At 38.4% G+C, this 17593-nt stretch overlaps 1 protein-coding gene across 4 annotated transcripts in view; it reads left to right on the top strand.

Moving 5' to 3' along the window:
- NNT (nicotinamide nucleotide transhydrogenase) overlaps positions 1-15794 on the top strand; it is a 92300-nt gene extending 76506 nt beyond the window's left edge. For 3 of the 4 annotated variants that reach the window (XM_005221530.5, XM_005221529.5, XM_005221528.5), the window contains exons 20-22: positions 10868-10986; positions 12454-12569; positions 14564-15794. In XM_005221530.5, the coding sequence (XP_005221587.1) occupies positions 10868-10986; positions 12454-12569; positions 14564-14713 (385 nt within the window). In that variant the 3' untranslated portion in view covers positions 14714-15794. 4 annotated transcript variants of the gene reach the window in all.
- Positions 15795-17593: the final 1799 nt, after the last annotated feature.

Here is a 17593-nt window from a genome sequence, read left to right as displayed (position 1 = left end):
GATTTATAGATATTTATGGTTAAAAACAGGAAGAATAAGTAGGCTTTTTATTTTCCCTTTGTTATATATCTTTTCCTGAGTTAATTTGTCAGCCACCTAGGAGCTGAGAATGATACATTTAGGAAAATTGTGCAATGATGTTATTGGGAAGGCAGAATTTCAAAATGCTATCAGCATACATTGTTCTGTGTAAAGTTCAATTTTAAAATATGAAACAGTAAAAGAAAGGATATTAACCCTTTGAACATCTTGGGTATGAGAATAAATTTTGCATCAGTCAGTTCAGTTCAGTCGCTTAGTCGTGTCCGACTCTTTGCGACCCTGTGATTCACAGCACGCCAGGCCTCCCTGTCCATCACCAGCTCCGGGAGTTTACGCAAACTCATGTCCATCGAGTCGGTGATGCCATCCAGCCATCTCATCCTCTGTCGTCCCCTTCTCTTCCTGCCCCCAATCTCTCCCAGCATCAGGATCTTTTCCAATGAGTCAGCTCTTCGCAGGAGGTGGCCAAAGTATTGGAGTTTCAGCTTCAACATCAGTCCTTCCAATGAACACCCAGGACTGATCTCCTTCAGAATGGACTGGTTGGATCTCCTTGCAGTCCAAGGGACTCTCAAGAGTCTTCTCCACCACCACAGTTCAAAAGCATCAATCTTCGGTGCTCAGCTTTCTTCACAGTCCAATTCTAATATCCGTACATGACCACTGGAAAAACCATAGCCTGGACTAGACAGACCTTTGTTGGCAATGTAATATCTCTGCTTTTCAATATGCTATCTAGGTTGGTCATAACTTTCCTTCCAAGGAGTAAGCATCTTTTAATTTCATAGTGTCTCACAAAACATATAACCAAATAGTTGAAGGTTGTAAAAAGATTTTTTAAAATCTGGAGATCCTTTTCAGTATTTGCAATAAGAGGCTGCAAAGTGGAGAAAACACACTAAATACTTCAGAACGGGGCCCAGTTGTCTCTGTAGTTTCTTTGTCTTGGTACTGAGTTGGGATACTTGGCTCTTCATCATGTTTTATTGCTAAACTAAATCCGGATGTTTCCGTAATGCAAGCAGGGAAATGTAGTTTATTTAAACGTTGTGGTAGGATCCATGTAGTGAATGGTTTACACTCTGTAAAAGTCAATAACTGTTGTGATACTCTGTGATCAGGACTATTGTCCCCATGGCCCTTGATCATGGGAACTCATGTTGTTCCCTTTAGCACATGTGATGTCTGACATCTAATTTGAAGTTGCAGAAAAACTCTAAGAATGGGACTTATATCATCGTGTATTACTTTGGCCACCTGATGCAGAGAGCTCACTCTTTGGAAAAGACTCTGATGCTGGGAAAGATTGAAGGTGAAAGGAGAAGGGGCCTGCAAAGGATGAAGTGGTTAGATAGCATCACCGACTCAATGGACAAGAATTTGAGCAAACTCTGGGAAATAGTGAAGGACAGGAAAGCCTGGTGACTGAACAATAGCAACAATTGTAAAAGAGGCTTAAAATTCATAGTTTTTAAAAATTGCTCTTTTACTAAATTTAACTATTTTACATGGAATTTATGAATAGCTTCTATGTGCACTTTTATTTGTTTTTATTCTTTCTTGGTTGATTAAAAGGCTCTGAAGATCAGTTGTTTCATTTAAGTGTATTGTTCCACCTTTTTGGAACTGTGCCTGGGTCTGTTTTTAACTAGTGATGGAGGCCTTAGTTTTTATTATATAAAGTTACACAAAAGACTTTATTGTTTTTATGCTTGAGAGAGGAAAATAGCAAAAAGTGTTTAACTTTTTCTTAAATTATCTTCAAGATAATTGAGAAGATTACCTTGACTTGTCAGTGACATTTGTTGTATCTTCCAGTTAAGGAAACAGTACTTTTTTGCCTTAATAGTATGTATAGAAGAGTTAAATGTGGCCTTTTGAAATTTGACACTATTATAATAATTTGAATAATAGCCACGACCAAGTGATCAATGAGTCCAGTGGTCACAATTATTGACCTCAGTCTATATTGATGATATAATTTCTCTAGCTTTTGCATGTAATTGCAAGTACAAAGAATTTCTGGCTTTTATTGTACCATATTGATATTTATTGGGATTTCAAGGTAAAAATTAGAAAACCAGTTTAGAAGATGCTGACAAATCAACATTTGTTTTAATGTGAAAATATCCCTTTCTTTTTATATAAATGATCATTAAAAATGTGCATTTATTTGAACAATACAGATGAGCATTTATATCACAAAAATATGTCTCAGTGGGGTATTATAATTGCAGGTTACATTCATTAAGGACTTAGGTGTGCCAGGCATTGGTCTAAAGTACTTTGTATAAAATGCTCTTTACATGAATTATCTCCCTTAAATGTCACAGTAATCCTCTGAAAAGGCTTTATTATCACTCCTATAGTACACAGGAGGAAAGGGACGCACACAGAGGCAAATTGTCTGAATGTTTTGAACCCAGGCAGTGGCACCCTAGAGCTTTTAGCTGCTACTCTTTACTACTTCTCTGAAATCTTTTTTTCAAAAGAGATATAACAAGTTTGCACTTTATTGAATCAGTGCACTTTATTGGGCACGCTATGTTCCTTAAAACCCTTTCCTCCTCTCCCTACGTCCCTCCTGTCCTTACTTCCCTCTCTTTATTTGAGTTGCTCTACTAGAGTGCCAGGTACTTTGGGAACTGGTAAATAGGACACAGTCCCTGTTCTCAAGTTGCTGCCGGTTTGGAAAGCACAGTCATCAGCCAGTTCCTATAATGCAGTGCTTTGTAAGGAGAAGGAGCGTGAAGAGTGAGTTCTGGGGGCCTGGACGATTTTCCTGTGATCTCATTTTAGTAGTTATTCCTGTTCTGTAAAGTTAGGTTGTGGACAGGGACAGCTGATCATGTTTTGTTAATAAGTAAGTGTACAATCAAGATAATTTTTGCGGTTTAAAGGGGAGAACCAAAAGGCTGGTAGGCTTTGCATTTCTGAATTCTGGATATTCTTCATGTGATGATGGAACATTGATGAACTTTAGCCATCAGTTCCTGGAAATTGCTGGTCATGGGCAACCAATGTCTGATATAATTAGCTTTAATCCATACTTTGAAGATTAGCCAGTTGCATAGGCCAGAATTATTATAAATTCACATTGACTCATCAACGTGCTCATATATATTCCTACAAATTTAGTGTGTTCTGTCATTTCTCTCAAAACATTGGCATTCTCTGGTAATAGCCTTCGGGTGTTGCTCTCCAACTTTAGAGTCTTAAAATTTAGCATAATAAATTGTTATACAAACAGATATAAAGTGAGCTGTCCTTTGGGATATTCAGCATAACATGCTGGTTAGCTATTTACCCCTCACAACTAGCTCAGCAGAAACGTTGTCTTTATGCAGTCTGCAGATAATCAAATACTACAATAATAACAAATACATTTGGAGGTCTTTAACTTCTAATTTGGTCCAGGACACCTCAGTTAAAACATGAAGATGATAGCCAGATGGATTAAAGATAAGCAAAGGCAGTAAAATTTTACAAAATCACTGGAATCAGGGAGGGATGCAGAAGCAAATCACAAAATACAAAAGTAAATCACAAAGTGTATACTGACTTATTCAGCTAGAATGGAATCCCTGGTTCATGGAATTTTAGGACTGGAAAGGGAGTTTGGGTAAGCTGATTAATGACCCCCAAAGAAACCCACCTCTGAATACCCCACACTTGTGAATATATTACCTTATATGGCAAAAGGAGCTTTGTAGATTCAGTGATGATTTTGAGATGGAGAGATGATTCTGAATTATTTGTTTGTGTCCATGTAATCACTAGGGTCCTTACGAAAGAGAGGAAGAGGGTCAGTGTCAGAAGAGGGGATGTGACAGTGGAAGTAGAAGACAGCGATGCAGCCTCAAGCCAGGGAAAGGGGGCAGCCTCCAGAAGCCGGGAAAAAGGCAAGGGATGGGTGGATTTTCTCCTCAAGGTTCTAAGAGAAATACAGTCTTGCTGACACCTTGGTTTTAGCACATGGGTGCTGATTTTGGATGTCAGGCCTCTGTAATCGATGCATATTGTTTTAAGCTACTAAATTTGTGGTAATTTGTTATATCACTAATAGGACACTAATACAGACCTTATATGTCCTATAGCACAGTGACTGAGTCTTTCTTGAGCCTCACCTGGGCTTCCCTGCTAGCTCAGCTGGTAAAGAATCTGCCTGCAATGCAGGAGACCTCAGTTTGATTCCTGAGTTGGGAAGTTCCCCTGGAGAAGGAATAGGCTACCCACTCCAGTATTCTTGGGCTTCCCTGGTGGCTCAGATGGTAAAGAATCCACCTGCAATGCAGGAGACCTGAGTTGGGAAGATTCCCTGGAGGAGGGCACGGCTACCCACTCCAGTATTCTTACCTGGAGAATCTCCATGGACAGAGGAGCCTGGCGAGCTGCAGTCCATGGGGTCACAAAGAGTTGGACATGACTAAGTACAAGCCTCACCAATCAGGTTTTGGGGAGAGGAACAGACTGGGGTGCAACAGGAAGCACTTGTTGATGCTCAGAAGGATTGTGAGATTAGGAGAAATTTTTGGTGTCCAAAATTTGCCATGAGGATCTCAAAAGAGCACAAATTCATTACAGTTAGTGGCATAGGACGGAGAAGGCAATGGCACCCCACTCCAGTACTCTTGCCTAGAAAATCCCATGGATGGAGGAGCCTGGAAGGCTGCAGTCCATGGGGTTGCTGAGGGTAGGACATGACTGAGCAACTTCACTTTCACTTTTCACTTTCATGCATTGGAGAAGGAAATGGCAACCCACTCCAGTGTTCTTGCCTGGAGAATCCCAGGAACGGGGGAGCCTTGTGGGCTGCCGTCTATGGGGTTGCACAGAGTCGGACACGACTGAAGTGACTTAGCAGTGGCATAGGATGTAGGTAGAGCAGTGTCTTGCAGTTGTTCTGGGAATCCTAAGTTTTACCAAAGCTGCTGTTCTCTCTTCCTAGTGGTTTTGACACCGCCCCCCGCTCCCCCACCAAACCCCCACCATTAAATAAAGAGCTGTCTCAGCTGCCGTAACTGCCTTGACTGTGTCCACTGTGGGCCAACCATCCTTAGCATTTATTTGTGAAATCCTTTTGAATCCATTTTGTACTAAATTGGTGGTTTGAACATCAGCTCAGATGAATGAAACTGTCTCTTCTGATCCACAGAAAAGAGGCCTGAAACTTCTCCTAACTAGGGAGTTTGTTCTCTTGTGGCTTAGCTGGTAAAGAATCCACCTGCAATGCGGGAGACCTGGGTTTGATCCCTGGGTTGGGAAGATCCCTTGGAGAAGGGAAAGGCTACCCACTTCAGTATTCTGGCCTAGAGAATTCCATGGACAGTCCATGGAGTCACAAAGAGTCAGATACAACTGAGCGACTTTCACTTCCTAAGTTTTTGACAGAAAGTATTTTTTTAAAAATTTAATTCCAGTTCTTTCTTTTGCATTTGAAGACCACTTTCTTTCTTTCTGTTAAATGAAAATGGGGAATATTTGGCCAACTTCTGTTTTATTTGGTCTGTTTGAAAATCAGTTTTGCTTTTCTTTCTAGCCAGTTGATCTTTTTTTCACTTAGTGTGGGTTATTTTCTAAGTTGTTAGGTATTTTATGTTTCTCTTGAACCTTATCCAAGTGCCCTGTGATCCTTTTAAGCTGCAGCTCCCTAACTAAATCTAGTTATTTAGTTATATTATGGGATCTAGTCAGTGGTGGAAGATAGAGTACCTTCTACTGATATTTGAAAACAATCCTGCATTAATTTTGAATGTTGACTTGAAATCACCACAGTTGAAATACAAATTGGCATTGCCTTTGAATAAAAGTCAGCTGATTAACAATATAATTTGATATATCAGCTGTATTACTAAGAAACTCTATGAAGTGAAATGACCTTTCCAAACTAAAATTTTTGAGTTTAGGATGTGTTCTTTTGGAAATTATTTTGTTCTATCATTATTCAAAAATAATGACATGTTAGGGTCCCCAAATTTAATTACAGAATATCTGCTTTGGTGGGCACATTCTTTGTGCTTTTAGTTCTTCCACATGCTGTTTGGGCTTCCCTGGTAGCTCAGCTGGTAAAGAATCCGCCTGCAATGCAGGAGACCCCTGTTCAATTCCTGGGTCAGGAAGATCCCCTAGGGAAGGGATAGGCTACCCACTCTAGTATTCTTGGGCTTCCCTGGTGGCTCAGTTGGTAAAGAATCCATCTGCTATGCAGGAGACCTGGGTTCGATCCCTGGGTTGGGAAGATTTCCTGGAGATGGAAATGGCTACCCACTCCAGTATTCCAGCCTGGAGAATTCCATGGATTATATAGTCTGTGGGGTCATAAAGAGTCGGACACGACTGAGCGACTTTCACTTTTATATGATATTTAAAAGAACATCAAGTTGCAATATTCTGTAAGTATCTGTGCATATCAAACTGCATTAAAATCATAATAAGCTATAATTTCAATTTAAGTTCTTCTTGGCTGAGATTTGGTTTTATAATCTTGGTAATATATATATTTTTTAGCTATTATAAGGAACTGTTAGCTGGGGAGAAAAAGAAATATGGACTGTGCACACTTAACCAGATGCCCATTCAGCAGAGTATCCAGGTGTTCTGTGTCTAAGAACCAGCTATTACTGATCAATTTCAATGAAGTAGCTCTCAGAGAACATGCTGAAAGTCTTTATTGATTTTTTTTTTCTGTTGAGCTCTCTTTAAGACCTAGCAAAATCCTGTTTCTCATTCAAGCTTTACTCCTTAGATTGAGTGTGTGCTGATGATTTTTTATCTGAACCAGTCTTGATGCAAAATGGTGGTTTTATAACCCACTATATTTATCAGTTGGTATTCTACCATTATCAGTTCAGTTCAGTCGCTCAGTCATGTCCAACTCTTTGCGTCTCCATGAATCACAGCACACCAGGCCTCCCTGTCCATCACCAACTCCCGGAGTTCACTCAAACTCATGTCCATCGAGTCGGTGATGCCATCCAGCCATCTCATCCTCTGTCGTCCCCTTCTCCTCCTGCCCCCAATCCCTCCCAGCATCAGGGTCTTTTCCAATGAGTCAACTCTTCGCAGGAGGTGGCCAAAGTATTGGAGTTTCAGCTTCAACATCAGTCCTTCCAATGAACACCCAGGACTGATCTCCTTCAGAATGGACTGGTTGGATCTCCTTGCAGTCCAAGGGACTCTCAAGAGTCTTCTCTACCACTACAGTTCAAAAGCATCAATTATTCGGCGCTCAGCTTTCTTCACAGTCCAACTCTCACATCCATACATGACCACTGGAAAAACCATAGCCTTGACTAGACGGACCTTTGTTGGCAATGTAATGTCTCTGCTTTTGAATATGCTGTCTAGGTTGGTCATAACGTTCCTTCCAAGGAGTAAGCGTCTTTTAATTTCATGGCTGCAATCACCATCTGCAGTGATTTTGGAGCCCCCAAAAATAAAGTCTGCCACTGTTTCCCCATCTGTTTGCCACGAAGTAATGGGACCAGATGCCATGATCTTAGTTTTCTGAATGTTGAGCTTTAAGCCATTATAGGGGAGAGTATTCCCTCCTTCCATTTCTTTCTTTCATTATTGACCTAATCTGTTATCAGTCTTTTTTAAAAAATAAGTTTCTAATAGCTTTATTTTATTAATTTTTAGCCATGCCGAGAGGCATGTGGGATCTTGGTTCCCAACCAGCGATTGAACCCGTGCCCTCTGCAGTGGAAGTGCAGAGTCTTGACCACTGGACCACCAGGGAGATCCCTGTTATCAGTCTTGACTCCTGAATTGCCTTTTCCCCCAGAGGGTTATAGTCCATTACTAACCTTATTTATTTTGATGTTCAAATTACTTCTTATTTTTATGCACCTTAATGTCATGCGTGACACATCTGTGTCCCTCTCGTATGTGTGTTTATTTTGCTTTGTGTTCTGCCTTCTTTCTCAGTTTTTGTGAGGATTAAACAAATTGAATCTTTCCTCTTTTATGAAATTTAAATTCTTTATTCCATATAAGTGAGCTTTACCTTTTCTGAGTCTGTTATTATCTTTTTTTCTTTCTGCTTCTGTTATTACTTGTGAACCTAAGGGATTATGCATCCCTTCCCATCATTGAAGAAAGGTTTAGAAGTCCTGAATTGAAGACTGTGATGCTTGTTTACAAAATCAGTCACCTCTGAAACTTCATTCATATGTCTTTTCTTTTCCTACATTCATGTAATTAGAAGGCTTAGGAGTATATTTTGGTTATTTCAATATGCTACATTTTCTCCCATTTTTTATATTAATGCTTAGAATATTATTGTTAGAGTAAAGCGACATTTATCTTCAGATTTGAGGGTTTGTAATATAACTCCCATTTAATGAACATATACTATGGTGCCTGGAGAAATTCTTTTCAAATGTCTTGTCGTACTGCCATTGTGAAAATGTTAAAATTTTAGAGTAGACATCTCAATCCCAGAGTCTGTGTGATATTTTGGAAGTGCCGAATGTAATTTGTATTACTACATGAAGAATGTGAACATGAACTGTCAGTATTTTGCCTCATTTCTTTTGTTTTCGGGGTGATTAAAAACTCTCATTTGAAACAGACGGTGATACTAGGATAGCAGTGTCTAGCCATAAAATAAGAACAGTCTTAACAATCTTGTTTTTAGAGAACATTTAAAAATTTTACTCAAGTATTGAACATTTACATTTCCAAAAATGATAGAATTTGTGGTTAAAGAATTTAAGCTTTATGAGATGGTGAGGTTGGGTGACCACAGTCTGGAGTAAACTGACTGCCTTCATTTTATTCTCACTAAAATGTAAACAACTCACTGAGGAAAGAGACGATAAATGCCTTTTAACAGAGTCTTCTATATGCACACTACTGTATATAAAATATTATCATATGAAATAGATAACTAATAAGGACTTACTTTATACTATAGGGAATTCTACTGAATACTCTGTGATGGTCAATATGGGAAAAGAATCTGAAAAAGATGAATATATGTATAACTGATTCACTTTGCTAACACAGATTGTAAATCAACTATACTCTAGTAAACATTAAAAAAAACACAAGTCTTGGATTATTTTTTCTATATATTTAGATTTAATTCATAAGCACGTATCTTTAAGTCAATTAAATATAGTTCAGCCAGTCAAAGTAAGTACCATCACACATACATACAAATAATAAAACATTGTCCCACAAACAGAAGGTCAAAGTATAGCTCGAAGATTCCACTTCTACTCCCAGAGAGAGGCTACCATGTAGATTGAGAGCAGATGCAGAGCTGGCACTCAGGGAACCCAGAGTGGCTCAGTTCCCCCAAGGGAGTAAGCCCGGAGTGGAGTGGAGAGAATTTCCAGTCTTTTCATTCCTGTGACAAAAACAATTATAGCTGAAGAGTTGTGCATGCCACCATACAAAGTTCCAAAGTCCCAAAACGGCCTCAACACAGCTTGGTCATTCCTGAAGTTACTGGCTGCTGACCTTCTTTCTCGAGTCTTAGATTATTAATAGTCCATTCTATACAGTTCATTCTACCTCCCACCCCTAGTAGGTTTTCAGGACCTACTTCCCAGCATGTAGAGGTGCTGGTAAATGTTTTGCACTATTGTAGGTACTTTCTGTACAGAAACATTTTTTTTGCTTCCTGTGTCCATGCAAACATTTAAAAAATTAAAAAAAAATTATTATTTGAAACTTCCTGTGTTCTCAATTTTTCTCAGAGAATACTACTGTAATTTGGATTCTTAGAATTCCTTATTTCACCCATTTAAGCAGAGATAAATAGGTATTCTTCAGGGTTTTATATAACCTTAGGCATGAGGTGGGCTTATAACAGCTGGTTAGAAATTTGAGAGAGCTGATTAGTAACTTACTAAACATCATATAGCTGGTTATCTTGAGCTGATAACAAAAATAACTCTTAAATTGCCTGACCATACTGACTGTGTTGTATAGTAATGAAAAGTACAGACTTTTGAAGGAGACCTGAGTTTGAATCTCCAGTTACCCGTTTACTAAAAAAGTTGTCAGGTTGCATGGCACATCTTGAAGAGTCGGCATTAGCCGTTATGCCAAAATATATGCAAGCAACCCCTGTTATTTACATTCTTGCTCTTTCGCTCTTTTTTTAGATATAGGGTTGTAGCTCTATAGCTCAGTTTATTTAACTAAGTCCTAAATTTGAATCAGGTGCTCTGAATTCTAATTTTTGATGGAGATTATTAAAGACGATCTAGGGATAGAATGAAATAATATATAAGAAATTTATAAATTGTATCACAATATAAAAACATGAATGTTAATTTCTCTTAAATGAAGTTAATTTTTTTCCACTGTAAAGCTGTTCATTCTCATAGAAAATTTGGATAACATAGTTGGATAATTTTCTCTTTGAAAGTAGGCCTTTAACTTACGTGCATGACAGTGTTTTTCATGGCAAATGTTTAATTCCAGGCTGACTTCAGAAAGATTAAAAAAATATCAGAAAGTATCATGAGAGAGCATAATACTTATTAAATGTAAGGTGGTATTATTTATTAATATTGTTGGGAGTTCATTGGACTTAAAACATATGTGGATGAGTCAGGTTCTAAAGCCACACTTACTTTCTTGAGAGCAGTTATAGTTTGTATATACTGAGATCTTGAATCTCCAACCTTATTATTTGTAGATTAATGGTATATCTGGACTGATTCTATTCCTTCTTGCAGAGATCAGATAGTACCAGGAGAAGCAGAGGTGCCAAGAACAGAGTGTGCAGGTCTGGAGGTGATCCTGGGGTCCCTGTACTTTGGCCCATTAAGTAAGGCCAGCTGTTCATTTGTTTCCTGTCTAGGTTTGGAATTCACCCAGTTGCAGGCCGGATGCCTGGTCAGCTTAATGTGCTGCTGGCTGAGGCTGGGGTGCCATATGATATTGTGTTGGAAATGGACGAGATCAATCATGATTTCCCAGGTAAGTGATGGGGTACTGGTGAAATTCAAGTGTTCTTAATATGAATAGAGCAATGCCAGTCTGAGGACATAAATTGAGGGATTACTACAGACCTGCTCCCAGAGGAAGAGTAACCTGCTCCTAGTAAGTAAGCAGTTGAAATTAAATCAACGAAAGATGATACTGAAAAATAGCGAGACAGGATCTGGGAGCACCGTGAGTAGTCATTTTGTTGCGAGGAGATCTGAAGGAGGGTGGAAGTCTTGGGGGACAGTGCGGTGGAGTGGAGTGCCTTGCAGAGGCTTTAGGAACAGAGCTGGTTTTGGAATCCAGGTCCTGACTCTGGTTTGCTCGTGCCCTTGAACTTGGTGCTCAACTTCAGGCTTCTCATTTATAAAATCATTTCCATTGATGGCTTAGTATCTGATTCTTGCCAATGTCTTGAGATTTTACTGGTTTTCTGTTGCACCGATTCATGGTCAGTCAGTACTTTTCCTATTTTCTTTGAAGTACTGGGACTTCACAAATAAGGGGCTGGACTTGGTGGCTTTCACTGGCTAGATGTTGAATGCTAATGACATTTGACCCCAAATCATGTTTGTTAAAATTAAACCAGTTCCCTCTGGCAAGTATCCACTGTAAACTTAAAAAAATACTGTTTATTACAGAAAAATAATGAAATTGTGTGTATGTCTAGATTCACGTGGCATTTTTGGCAAAGTTCTAAGGTAATTTAAATTGCGGTCCTTAAAGAGGGAATTTAGGCCATTTTAATTTTATGTCCCCGTTTTAGATTTCACTGTTGCTAAATTATGTGTGAAACTTGGCAGTTCCAGGAATTATGGACACAGCTTTAATATAGTACAGACTCTCAGACCATGTTCTTTTAGATGTCAGATTGCATATTAAGTGGTCATTTTGAAAGTTGAAAATGGAATGCATATCTTTAATGTTACTGGCAAGATCATTTTGAGATAATAGCTGTAAAGTCAGATTGGACTTTCCTGGTGGCTCAGTGGTAAAGAGTACAACTGCAATGCAGGAGATGCAGGTTCGATTCCTGTGTTAGGAAGATGCCCTGGAGAAGGAAGTGGCATCTCGCTCCAGTATTCTTGCCTGGAAAACCCATGGACAGAGGAGTCTGGCGGGCTACAGTCTGTGGGGTCGCAGAGTCAGGCACAACTTAGCAACTGAACAAAAGCAACAGCAAAAGTCAGATTGGGTAGATCCATGGAGGGGAGGGAAAGCATAATAATACAAGCTGCAGTCAGGGTGCTCAGGTTCAGATTCAGGACCTATTGCTTTTAAGCTGTGTGACGCTGGCTAAGTTACTGAACCTCTCTGATAAAGCTCTTTGTACAGTGCCTGGCACAAGTGTTCGTCCTCTAACTATTAGCTTATTATAACAACTATTATATTGTTTTTAAAAAGTAAGATCACATCATTTGCCTGAAGTGACCAATGTGATATTTTTATTTTCTTTTGTAGACACTGATTTGGTCCTTGTAATTGGAGCTAATGACACTGTTAATTCAGCAGCTCAAGAAGACCCCAACTCCATCATTGCAGGCATGCCAGTCCTTGAAGTCTGGAAATCAAAGCAGGTAAAGTTTCAGACTTGCATTTCATTCTAAGAATTAAAAGTCTCTTAAGATATGTACACAGAACTTTTCGTTGGTCACTTGATGAGAAATGATGATGCCTTTTAGGAGGCTCAGGAGTTAAGAGGAGATTTAGGGTCCAGCTCTCTAGATACAGCTTCTGTCTTTTCTGTGGTCACCAGAGAAACGGAGTGAATGCCCTTAAGGCATCCTCATTTAGAACTGCTGCTGCTGCTGCTGCTGCTAAGTTGCTTCAGTCATGTCCGACTCTGTGCGACCCCAACCCACTGAAGTGGGTTGCCATTGCCTTCTCCAATGCATGAAAGCAAAAAGTAAAAGTGAAGTCACTCAGCTGTGTCTGACTCTGTGTGACCCCATAGACGGCAGCCCACCAGGCTCCTCCATCCATGGGATTTTCCAGGCAAGAGTACTGGAGTGGGGTACCATTGCCTTCTCCGCAATTAGAACTAGAGGAGATTATCTGGGTGGATTAATGCAATCTGTAACCACAACTGAAAAAGGACCTGTGAGCTTTGGGGATGAGGCTGGCTGAATTCCAGGCCGAGTCCAGTGAAGCAGATGGCTTCCCTCTGGGACAGTGAGTTAATATCATCACCTTCACATATGAAGATGAGCACATTTTTTCATTTAATTTTTTTGAAAGGGTTGGGCTTCCCTTGTCAGTCAGCTGGTAAAGAATCTGCCTGTAATGTGAGAGACCTGGGTTTGATCCCTGGGTTGGAAATATCCCCAGGAGAAGGGAAAGGCTACCCACTCCAGAATTCTGGCCTGGAGAATTCCATGGGCTGTATAGTCCATGGGGTTACAAAGAGTCGGACACGACTGAGTGACTTTCACTTCACTTGTACGTTATGGAGTGTCCAGAAGAAAGGTGATTTAGAAATCCAAACAGTAACATGGCATACAGAAGCAAGCCCTGCTCACAGCACATTACTTCTGAAAAGGCTAACTGCTAGATTGTAGGGAGATCTAGCCCTTATGATTTTGCTCTGTCCCAACTGTGGGCAACTCTTTTCACCACTCTCAACTCATATCTGGATTTTAAGAATCATTATAACATATATATTTCCCTTTAATTTGTCTCTCTTTATTGTAAAAATGTGGAGTTTTAAACATAGTGTCTGTGGTGGGTGAGTAGATGGGACATGCACTTGTTCATATATATTTAAACAGTTACTGCATCAATCATCAGTATTTGAGAGTTTGCACAGTACCTTACTGTATTAATGGTATAGGGGACATGAATACATTTGCTCTGCTTCCATTTTTGAATAGACTCTGTGTCCTAGAAGAACGTAGAAAGGCTTTTTATTTCTTGAAGAATTAACTTGATATTCAACAGGATAGCGACATCTACAATCTGTGTAATTGTAAATGTCTAGAACACATCAGTGTTAGAGAAAGACTTACCTCTTCATTTTTATTTGTGGAAGCATTCTATTAGTCATTAGCTCTGTTCTGGGGCACACTGGATTACTCTTTGGGCTCTTGTCTTACATCTTTCTTGTCCAGTATTCTTTACTTTAAATCAGTGGGCTAAGAATCATACCATTTTCCCACTCAACTACTTTTATCTTAGGATTGGTAGTAGAAATTTATGCACTAAATTTGTTGTCTTTAGCCCAGAGAAAGATGGTTATTATTATTATTATTATTTTTATTGTAAAATGTTATACATTGTCTTTATAGACAAAAACACTTGGTGGGGGGAATCACTTATCACTCAAGAGATACACTGTTTTTAACAGGACCTTTTCTCTAGTGGATGTAAGGGTATGGGCATATTTGAAGAATTCAAGTTAATACAAAGTAAACATGCATTTAAAACTACTCCTTGTGTATTTTAAAAGTCTTTGTAGTAAAGAATCAGTAGTGGTACATGCTTTGTTCAAGGTTAGGGCAGGACACAGTTTGTGTCTGACATGTCCTGGCCAGGTCTGTTAAATGTACTCTCTCGCCTAATCTTTGGTTCTTAGGTCATTGTTATGAAGAGGTCCCTAGGTGTTGGCTATGCTGCAGTGGACAATCCAATCTTCTACAAACCGAACACAGCCATGCTTCTAGGCGATGCCAAGAAGACGTGTGATGCTCTGCAGGCGAAAGTTAGAGAATCCTACCAGAAGTAAAATATGAAGATCAAACCACTTCTTCACTTGCGGGAACAGGCAAATAAATTATTAACGTATACAGCTGATACACATCTGTAGCAAAACTCTTGGAAGAAAAGGAAGACTCTGAAGAAACAAAGCCAATAAAGGGAAAATTTTCAAGAGCTGCGATCCATCGATTTTAAAAAAGGATTGATAATTCTAAATGTCTTTCTGTGCATATTTTTTTGTTATGAATTCTAAAAGTATTTTACAAAAGGAGAAAAAACAGTCTCATTTTAGGTATATTCCATTTGGATTTTCCTCAATAGTCAGCAATGTTTTAAGAAATTAAGTCTATGATTTTGGGGACTTACATTATACATGGATTTGAAAAAATCTGACACAGTGTAAACATTACAGCCACCTGAATTTATGTTTTTTTCACCAAATGTGACTAATTTGAAACTTTTATCAACTCTTGAGCTGTCTTCTTAACCATTTAACCATAATCTGAAATAAGCGTATCAAATTGGTTTCAGTTTTTCAAACTGTACTTTAAAGTCTGTATTTCAAGGGTATATTTTCTCACTTCTATTTCAATACATTAAAGGACTAGATAATCTTTCAGAGATGCTGGAAGCAAATCATTTGCTTTGTATGTTTCATTAGAACACCAATGAAACATGTAACTTGAAATCAGTATTAGCTGTATTTTTTAAACCCCATTTCCAATTGGAGATCTCTTTTAATTTCAGTTTATATGTGTAGTACTGTATTAAGTGCACTTGAATGAAATTCTACTATTTGCCTAATAAAATGAGTTCATCATGTTTGCATAATGATGTAGCAGTTGTCTCTGGTGACAAAAGGCTAAAATCAAATAATTCTGCCTGTTAACAGCTGAGGAAGGAATTGCTATCATGAAATAGATGAGATTAAATTGTCTTACCTGTTTGGAAGAATGACTTTTTCCCTAAATCATTGTGTATTTTAAGGTGTTATGTAAATGATAACGTTTGAGAGAAATGGTGGCATTTTTCTAGCTACCTCTTTGTTTAAGCAGCAGTACAGATTCTGCCTTTTTAGCACCAGTAAAGATTGTCCTTTTGCAGTAAAAGTGTAATTTTCTTTGTGTCTTTGCTAGTGTGCCAAAAGTTCTATATAGGTTGAATGTGTGGTGAATATTCGGAATGCCTGTTTCTCTATATAGTTAATTTGGCATTGAGTTTCTTTCTTTTCCCTTCTTTTTGGCTGTGCTGGGTCTTCGTTGCTGCATGGGCTTTCCTCTCATTGTGGAGGGTGGTGACTGCTCTCTAGTTGCCGTGTGCGGCCTTCCCACTGTGGTGGCTTCTCTTGCTGCGTTGACCATGGGCTGTAGGACACCCAGGCTTCAGCAGGCTTCTATGTCGTGTGGGCTCGGTAGTTGCGGCTCCTGGGCTCTAGAGCCCAGGCTCAACAGTTGTACCACATGGGCTTAGTTACTCCACAGCATGTGGGATCGTCCCGAACCAGGGGTCAAACTCGTGTCTTCTGCATTTTTACCACTGAGCCACTAGGGAAGTCCGAGCATTGTTTCTTGAGACAGTTATTAACATGTAAACACTATCTGTAAATCATAAAAAGAAATAACTGGTGTGAAATTTTTTTACTATAATGCTCATGTTTATTGAATTTATAACTCAGTATTGGTTTGATCATCAGTTTCTATTTTGCTGTGCCTGAGATTAAGATCTGCATGTGTGTGCATGTGTTTAAATCAGGAAAGACTCCTTTTTAAGTGGTAAATGCAATTTGTTAATGGATCTCAGATCATTTGTAACTTCATGAGTGATTTATACAAAGAAAGTTCTATTTGAAGAAAGTAAACAGTATCTTGATTCATTCCCTTTCCTTTTCTCAAAGTAGTTGTAGGTATATCTGGGTTTTTTTGGTGGGGGGAGATAATTCCTTCATTCTGTTTAAACTAAAATAATTATACTTGGATTTATTATTTCCATCATTTATAGCAAATATTTTTCTATATTGTTAAGATTTATGATGATCTCATTTCTTTGATACTTACTAATCATTCACTTGTGTTAATTGAAAATTCATATTCTGGTTGATTTTATTTTACTTTATTTAAGGGATTTTTGAATATATACATATATATATATATATATATATATATAATTCCTTAAAGTAATACTCTGAAAGATTATTGATCTTGGATCATTATTACAGTGAGGTCTAAGATCAACAAAATAATTTTCATTCCTCTTTTACTATTCCTCCCTTTCTGATAAGTCATACAACTGGTAAATATGACTTATTTCTTTCTGTATTGATCTATTGTTCAGTATGTCTTTTTGATATTCAACTAGAAATAATCAAAAAAAATCCATTATATCCTACAATCTGTTACCGAAAAAAAAAAGAAGCAGTGAAGTGGTAATGTTGACTTATGTTTTTAGTCTTATTAACCATCCTTTAATTTTCTTACGTTTGTCTCAATTTGGGAGTTTGTGTTTAAGTTACTAATCTAGCTAAAACATATTATATAAGTAAATGTATACCTTTTTATATATTCTATCTGTATATCTATTTATCTAACTTTGAACAGTTTTCTAGTACATAAGTCTTTTTATCATTTTATATACTCTTCTTTCTATGGTTGGAATAGAGAGATTAAGAGAGGGGACTGATCTCTTCAGTAGACTTTCAGTTTTTCTGAGCCAGTGGATATCAGTTAAGTATTTGGTAATGGATCTGGAAGGTGGGCCTTGGTCTTTCGGAGTCCATTTAAGTCATGACCCTGATTTTTAGATTTTACTCTTTTCTTATCCAACACAAATATGGGATATATTATGTTATTATGTATCAGTCAGCTTTAGGGTTTAGTTCAATTTATCTGGTCCCAAAGCCTTACTTTGTATA

Source organism: Bos taurus, chromosome 20, assembly GCF_002263795.3.
Source record: "Bos taurus isolate L1 Dominette 01449 registration number 42190680 breed Hereford chromosome 20, ARS-UCD2.0, whole genome shotgun sequence".
Lineage (NCBI taxonomy): Eukaryota > Metazoa > Chordata > Mammalia > Artiodactyla > Bovidae > Bos > Bos taurus.
The sequence above is the reverse complement of the archived record's forward strand: the minus strand, read 5'-3'. Positions and strand labels throughout refer to the sequence as shown.